The sequence below is a fragment of the Theobroma cacao genome, chromosome 7, assembly GCF_000208745.1.
Source record: "Theobroma cacao cultivar B97-61/B2 chromosome 7, Criollo_cocoa_genome_V2, whole genome shotgun sequence".
Classification (NCBI taxonomy): domain Eukaryota; kingdom Viridiplantae; phylum Streptophyta; class Magnoliopsida; order Malvales; family Malvaceae; genus Theobroma; species Theobroma cacao.
Genome location: NC_030856.1, coordinates 4,992,970 through 5,001,719, shown reverse-complemented (window position 1 = coordinate 5,001,719; position 8,750 = coordinate 4,992,970). Strand labels below are relative to the sequence as shown.

At 32.7% G+C, this 8,750-nt stretch overlaps 1 protein-coding gene and 1 pseudogene across 1 annotated transcript; one reads left to right on the top strand and one right to left on the bottom strand.

Annotated features, from left to right (window-relative positions):
* The window catches only part of LOC18593961, a 20,886-nt pseudogene extending 19,483 nt beyond the window's left edge, over positions 1-1,403 (bottom strand).
* Positions 7,950-8,306, top strand: LOC18593955. Its single transcript, XM_018124238.1, has one exon. It carries the CDS (start codon positions 7,950-7,952, stop codon positions 8,304-8,306), a length of 357 nt encoding a protein of 118 aa, XP_017979727.1.

Below are 8,750 nucleotides of genomic sequence, written 5' to 3'. Positions count from 1 at the left end.
AAAAATAGTATAATAAAAAAAATAAAAAAATTTTGTTCACTAAAATAACATAGAATTATAAACAATTTGTCTAATTATAAATGAAAAACATAAGAACTTAGAACAAAAAAATGTAAAGTATAAAAAAAATAATAATAAGAAATAAGAATAAAAAATATGATAATAAAAAATATAATAAAATAAAAATAATAATTAATTAATAATAACTAAAAAATATAGATAATTGCATTAGCATAGCATATATATATTGCATCATACATATCATTGCATATAAATATTTCTATTTTGGAGTTTGAGCCCCGATGATGGGATCTTCTGAGGATCTTGCAAAGGCGGGTATTCCTCGAAAAGTTTCTTAGGTGAAAAGGTGTCTCCGAGTCCCACCAGTATGATGGGAGGGCTCGAGAGACATCTTTAATAAAAGGCTTTCGCCCGAATTAGGTTCATTATGTACGAAAACATTATTTTTAAAGAAAAACGTATGATAACTCCGATGATGGGAATTATTCGTCAAATTTGTGAAGGCGAATTTCTCAGATAATTCTATAGGTGAGAGAATACCTCGAGTCGCACCAATATGATGGGCGGATTAGAGAAAATATCCTCGATAAAAAGTTATTCGTCCGGCATTTTTTTCACGCCATGCATCTTGCCTCGCATTTGCATTCCATTTTAGGTCAAATAGGAGATAAAAATAAGTGAATAATAACTAAGGAAATATAGCTAATTTAAAAATTAAAGCCTAATAGGATAATCTAAGAATGGTACCGTTCATGGAACGGGTGTCCCGGGGGTGCTAATCCTTCTCTGGGTGTAACCGTACTCCCGAGCCTAGATCTAAAAAATCGTAGACCAGTTTAAGGTTCTTTTCGGTGGGCTTAAAATTAATTTAAGTTTTCATCGATTAGAATCGAGTCAATAGGTGGCCAATCGTACCTAGTAAAAAAGATTGGTGACGACTCCTAGTTTAATTTTTTAGTGAGTTTTCACATTTACGTTTGGCAATCGGGTTCCCGGACCCGCATGTTACGACACCTGGTCCTGAACATATAATCAATTTAAACTTTTTCTTGTCATTTGTCAATACATTAAAAAATATTGCTACCTAACATGGATTCATAAGTTTGAAATAAAAACCAAACAAAATTAAGGAGCAATACAAAAGCCTAACCTCCCGTTAGCCAAATAGTGAGAGGTAGATTCATTGGATCTTTTTCAGCTTCAACAAAATAATAGAACAAACTTCTACCAGCCTTTCCATCAACGTCAATGTAGCTAGAAAATTGTCTAAAAGTAACATTTGGTTGTCCGGGCAATTTTTCGATTAGATCATTCATGGGAAATCCATTAACACCACCAAACGCGAACAGGAAAAGGCCAAGAAGGAATATCCTGTTATCCATTGACAATAGATTGAGATCTTAGAATAAGAGAAGAACAGAGATTGCAAATATTTGCTTATTTTTATTGAGTAATCTACAATTCCATTGAAAATATATATATATGTATATATATAGTGGTTTCAATTTTCTTTTTTTGTTTCTAAGTAAACAAAATCTCGTTGGAACAATACCCTGGCTTCCAAGGGTAATAACAACTTTTATTTTCTTTTGAGACAAGTAATTTTGATGTTACTATAGCTTATTTAAGTGTTCAGTGGTTTAGTTTGTTGCAACAAATCAATGTCAGATATGGAGGAATACAGCACTTACAACATCACTTTTTATGAGAAAAAGATGATAGCTCGAGAAAGGAAATATAAATGGAGTGACAACCTATTTAGAATCGAGAATCTTTCTTTTTGGTTTTCTAAATATAAGAGGTGGCTTGACTTAGAAATACAAGAACCACTTGTTTGTTTTTTATGACGAGATATGTTTCCTAAAATTATCAATTGAAGTTCTTACTTAATAATTGAATACAACGAGATTTATTTACTTTTCTTTTCTCGAAGGGTAAGGGACTAGCCCATTAATTGTGTAAATCGTTTCTTTTCAACAACTAGTTTAACTTCGTCAAGTTTTGGCCCATTTAATTGTTATTAATATTCTCAACGATCCAACAAAATATGCATATTCAGTTGCCAGTTTCCATATCATTTTCTGCATGAAGCTCAACTTTAGTCCATCTTCTGTACAACGCAATGAACAATAGGGCACCAGCTTGGCAGGAGAGACCGCATATTAAGCCCATCCACAAACCCTAAAGAACAATAAAGCATAAAGGGAATCCTAAGGAAGATTAATTAACTTGATAAGACTCCCTGAAAAGATCAAAAGCTCGGGTGTCATTGAGCCAGATTTCTTTATAATTGAAGAGCTGTTACTAAAGAAATCAGCCCAAATATTATGAGCAAATGCTAAAGCAAGGACAACTGCAAGAGCGAGGATGATGGAAAGCTTGAGTGTGACAGCCGTGGCATTCTTAGCCCGCGTACGATGTCCAGCTCCCAACTCATTTGAAACCCTTGTGCTGTAAAATATTTTTGCTTTTCTCAGTATGTAAAATCTTAGAGATCAATAAACAAATGGGAGAAGATACTCAACAAACTATGGCCTTAAGTTATCATGTAGGCAATATCCTTTTTGAAAAAAAAAAAAAAAGAATCATGTAAGCAATAGCTTCAAAAAATTCACCATGTCAACTTTCAAAATGATTAAAATTGACGGAATATGTAACACGGACTCTTCAATTTATCTCAACTTATTTGTATCCGACAGTTTTTGAATACTTTATTATTCATACGGGGTATTGACACTTGTATCTACAAAATTAATGTAAAAATTTGTCAAAAACATGATGTATCCTTATGTAATACCCGTCCATGTAACAGAATATAGTCAATACATATTTGAAAACTATAGTGCCAAGCTTTACCACATTGCAATCAATGAAGTAGTTACATCTGAATTAGGCATCAAGCCAGCTAACAACACAAGAAGCTTAGAAACATGAGAGAAAGACTTATAATTGGCTAGCTCGAATATTGAAAAATGTTAATCTCGAGCTCAAATATTGAAAAGGGAATGGATTCATTCATATTTGCTGCATTAAATTCACAAACTATCAAACTTAATATGGTGGCCAGAAATTTTTTTTTTTTTTTTTGAGACTAATGTAACTCTCCTTTAAAACGTTTTGATAACTGAAGAATTATTGAATGCTATACTAATAAAAAAACTCTTCTGGTTGAAAATTTAACGAATTAATTCATAAAACAAAAACTTTAATGCTATTGAACCTGAAATCTCTTTAAAACGTTTTTAAATACATCTTAGTCCCTCCTTCCTCATGGTTATCCTATAAATAAACATCTTCTAGGCAAACTAATTCTTGCAGCAGTACCAAAGTATTCTGCCAACCAAAACGAGAGACATCAATTACTCCTTGAGTCGCAATGGCAAGTTTCAATAGTTATGTTGCTTTTGGAGTTTTGGTTATTATGGCAAGTGGAGCGGTCATGGCTCGTGATGTTGATCCCATCAAGGCAAATAACTGTGAAACTAAGATGACATTGCGTTGTGTCAATGAAGTTTTTGCAAGTATATTCAAGACCGGACTTGTTACGGATCATTGTTGCATTGAGCTGATAGGACTCGGTAAATTTTGTCATGATGCATTAATCAAGAAAACTCTTAAAAATCCTCTATTTAAGAATAATGATACATCGGTGATCTTATCAATAGGTGCACAAGTATGGAATAAGTGCACTTTAGTTAAAAAAGATGTTTCGCCCTCTCCTTCTCCATATTAGGAAGGTTGAAAATTTAGTATTATCAATAAATATTAAAAAAATATTACCTTTGTGATTTGCAATATTGTATCCTATGGTATTAAAGAAATCATGATCCTAAACTTTTGATTCCAATGCATTTGTTTGGGGTTTTCAGGATTTGGAATGAGAAATCTTCGAAGAGCGGAGACATTAATGTTACATAACAAAATATTTTAATAAATTATAACAAAGCGATAACATATCATACAGTGGCTTCCATGTTTTTGGGCTTGTTTTAGAAGCGTTTCATATATACTGTTTTTTTATAGGGGCGATTATGCCACAAAAGGGTTTGTGTCGTGTACGATTTTGATTAGGGTTAAATTTCGATTTCATATTTCAACATTGACTTTTGTTATGAATTGTGGATTTGAATTTTGAGTCGAGATGAGAACCAGATTATTCATGATGATTTTTATTAATTTTATTGATGGAAAAATCAATGGAATTCCATAAGTAATTAATTACCTCATCATCGATAAAATTCATAAGTAAATTCAATAGTTTTCTACGGATTGATACTATAATTACTGACCGATTAGTCTACTTGTCCAACTATTTTTTTGCCTTTGTCAACGAAAATTTTCGTTGAAAATTTAAAATTTTTATTGATGAAATTTTTTAATTTTTCAACCATTGGCGTTGCTTACTACATTTTGCACAAACCTTTTCTATGGAATTTTGTTGCAAAAAGTCAATTTTTTTGCAGGGCTAAAATTGGATTAATCATTTAAAAAGGTCTTACTCTAATTTAATTCAAAATATATTAAAATGACATCATGATTTGAACAAAAATACCATTATATGTATGGAAATTTGACTTTTTCCTACAAAAAATTTCGTCAGAAACAATCAGCTTCTTTGTAATATTAAAATATGTGATTACTTATAAAAATTGGCCTTAATTTAATTTAATTTTAAAATTTACAAGAGTGACCCTAAAAAAAGTGAGTTGTCTACAAATATTATTGTATAAGCAACGGCGAGTTACTCATGTTTTCGGAGAAGTGAATAGAAAGGTTGATCAGCTTGCAAAGGGTGGAATTGGCAGACGTGATGAATTACAACAAGTTCTGATGCCAACGGTGAACAGCAACGCAGAGGATTAATGTATGGTGATTTGACAAATCTTTAGAGGAGTCCTCAAATTTTGTAAAAGCGGTTCAAAGTGATAAAAGCGTATAGGGATCTGTTAAGGCTAATCGGATGCATATTCAAAATTCAAGAGTTGAATATGGAAAAAAGTCCATTATTCATTAGAGTTCTATGCAGGAAGGAAATTGAAAGAGAGCAGGACACATAAAACGTCCAAATAATAATAATTCAAAAAAGCTGTATACAATCTGGCTGCCGCATGATGCACGGTGCTTTTGGACATGTGGAAGACTATAATGAAATTGATTTGCCTTTATCCAAAAAGGAATAACATGGAAAGTATATTTTTTTTTTTTTGAATTTTTATTGATAAAATAAATTATTAACCCTCTCAAGGAGAAGGAGTGGGCGAAACACCCTCGCTAACTGGAGTACACTTCTTCCATACCTGAGCTGCCCTTGATAAGATTACTGATGTATCGTTATTTTTAAATAGAGGATTTTGAAGAGTTTTCTTCACCAATGCATTATGACAAAGTTGATTGAGTCCTATAAGTTCATGACAACAATCATCAGAAACAGTTCCGGTCTTGAATATACTGGCGAAAACCTCAATAACACAATGCGTTGTCATCTTAGTTTCACAATTGTTTGCTTTGATCGAATCAACATCACGAGCCATGACCGCTCCACTTGTCATAATAACCAAAACACCGAAAGCAATATAAATGTTGAAAACTTGCCATTACACTCAAGGAATACTAACTTCTCTTGTTTTGATTGTTGGCAGAATACTTTTGTACTGCTGCAAGAACTGATTTGCCAAGAAAATGTTCATTTATAGGGTCAAGGGAGGGAAGACGTTATAAAAATCTTTAAAACATTTCAGCTTTAATAGCATTTGTAAGTATTCAACTTGATCAGGTACTAATGGGCAAAAACTCTTAATTATGTTCGTTTCTTAAGAATTTCAATTGTATTTGTTTCTTCTAGAATGTGTGGATGAGATTTATAATCTAATTTTATTAGATTATCCTTTCTTCAACTATTTGCTCATTCTCCATATATAACTCTTCCTTCTTTTTTCTTTCTTAATTTAATGTGTTCATTGTTCTTCCTAAGAAAGACCGACAACAACTATATAATAATAAAGCAGCCACAGCCACTTTAAGGGGATTCCAAAGCTCCATCCTTAGACCAGAGCATAATGCATTTTGCTTGCTGCGGTCAACAATTTTATTGCCATCAGCTTACAAAATGAACAAGTCCAACTCACATCCACCTTTTGGTTTTCAAAGGAACCAGAACTTGGCAGAGATTATGATAAATGTCTTAAATCTTGTCATCTTTTAATGATTGTACTGAGAATTCCACATTTTAATTGAATTCTATTGATATGCTCATCTTGCACTGCAAATTATATAATTTATCACTTGGGAGCAAAATAACATAGGCCTATGAGACAATAACAAAAACTTCCTCCTTATCATGATGCGTACCTGGGTGCAAGCAAACTATAAGAAACCAAAACATTGGATGCTTATAAAAAAGGATATGAAAAGAAACCAAATTTGCTGCAAAAACAAGTGGTCTCGATCTTCATAATATTAAATCATTATTTGTACAATATATAATCAAAATCTAAATGATTTAAAAACATCTTCATCGATTTGTTACTAATGTATCAGGCAATATCTAATCTAAGAAAATGAAAGGAAGTCCTGCCTACATTTAGGCATTAATTGCCTACTCTCTATGCTACCCCTAGAAAGATTTTAACCAAAACTTAGGCATCCTCCAGACATTTGCAATGTAAAATCACGTCCCTCTTTTGCATCATTAGGTGGTGGCAAGGCCTCAAACTTCTCAAATGTCAGGTCAAATCCAAGAATTTGACGTCGAATAATACCCGAATATAAATATATCACATCCCAATAAAGGACGAAGAAAAGATTATAGAAAGAGGGAAGATTTGTATTTTCTTTTCCAAGTATTAGATTTCAGTGAATAGATCTCAACGGTGGCTTCTGATAAATCTACCCAATTTATAACACAAACAAATCTTATGGGTTTGTAATCATCATAAGAATGATTATACTCGAATCCGAAATTGTCCCCCATACCCTTGTCTCAGGGACAAGAGAGGGGAAGAATGATTATACTGGGTTTCCATAACATAAGAGTTTTCGTTGGCATAGCTAAGCACAGCAAGCCGTTGCAAGAACCTATAAGTTCAAGACAATGTTTTCACTTCTTCTCTGGATATATCAGAGGAGAATCAAGCTTGGACGCTGTTTTCTCATGTGCTTCGTAGGTCATTGATCGAAGAGAATAAGTCACTGCATATTATTGGATTTGTTCTCTTTAACGTGATTGAGGTGCATCCTAACGAAGCTAGGACTTGTAAGTAAAGTGCTCCGAGATGTGGAAAGACATCGAAAATGCCCTATAAATTTACAAGATGATGTAAGTTTAAATAATAATATGTAATCGGTGCCTGATTACCTGCAGTGTGCTCTAATCTAACGAATAAGAAATTGTTGTCAAATTGTACTTGAATATCATTTCTTTTTTATCAATTTCATGTTCTATAATTTTTTCAACTTGTTAAGATTCTAAGATTTCAACTTGAAAATCTGGAGCTCAAATATTGAAAAAGGTTTATCATGAGCTCGAACATTGAAAAAGGAATAAGATTTATTAAGACGAGAGATGACTATCTCTTGTGTTTTTCATTCATTAATGTCACAATCTATCAAACTTAATACGGTGGCTGGAAATCATTTTTTTTAGACTAATGTAACTTTCCTTTAAAACATTCTTATAACTGAAGTTACTAAATACTATAATAATAATAATAAAAACTCTTTTGGTTTACAATTTAGCCAATGAATTTATAAACCGAAAAATTTAAAGCTGTTGAACCTGAAATCTCATTAAAACATTTTTCAATACATCTTAATCTCTCCTTCCTCATGGTTATCCTATAAATGAACATTTTCTAGGAAAATTAATTCTTGCAGCAGTACCAAAGTAGTCTGCCAACCAAACGAGAGACATCGTTCTTCCTTGAGTCGCAATGGCAAGTTTCAATAGTTATGTTGTTTTTGGAGTTTTAGTTATTATGGCAAGTGGAGCGGTCATGGCTCGTGATGTTGATCCCATCAAGGCAAATAACTGTGAAACTAAGATGACATTACATTGCGTCAATGAAGTTTTTACAAGTATATTCAAGACCGGAATTGTTACGGATAATTGTTGCATTGAGCTGATAGGACTCGGTAAATTTTTTCATGATGCATTAATCAAGAAAACTCTTGAAAATCCTCTATTTAAGAATAATGATACATCGGTGATCTTATCAAGAGGTGCACAAGTATGGAATAAGTGTACTTTAGTTAGCAAAGATGTTTCGCCCTCTCCTTCTCCTTATTAGGAAGGTTGAAAATTAAGTTTTATCAATAAATATTAAAAAAATATTACCTTTGTGATTTGCAATATTGTATCCTATGCTATTAAAGAAGTCATGATCCTAAACTTTTGATTCCAGCGCATTCATTGGGTTTTCAGGATTTGGAATGAGAAATCTTCTATAAACATTTCCTGCTACTTGCCTTTCCGAAGAATCAACACTCTCCACACAAACGGTGTCGGATATAGGAAATGTAGCTTGTTGCCTTGTCATCAACATCAGAAGAAGACACCTCTTGGAACTCATGCTCACCTTTAATAAACATATTAATTATAGGATTATCTATTTAATGTGGGATTTATCCAAGGGCTGCAAGTAAAAATAAATCCTACTTTAGCCTGCATTTGTAATTGACAAATCATGTTCATTCTATCAACCCTAATTTTGCTCGACATTGGCATGAAAAGA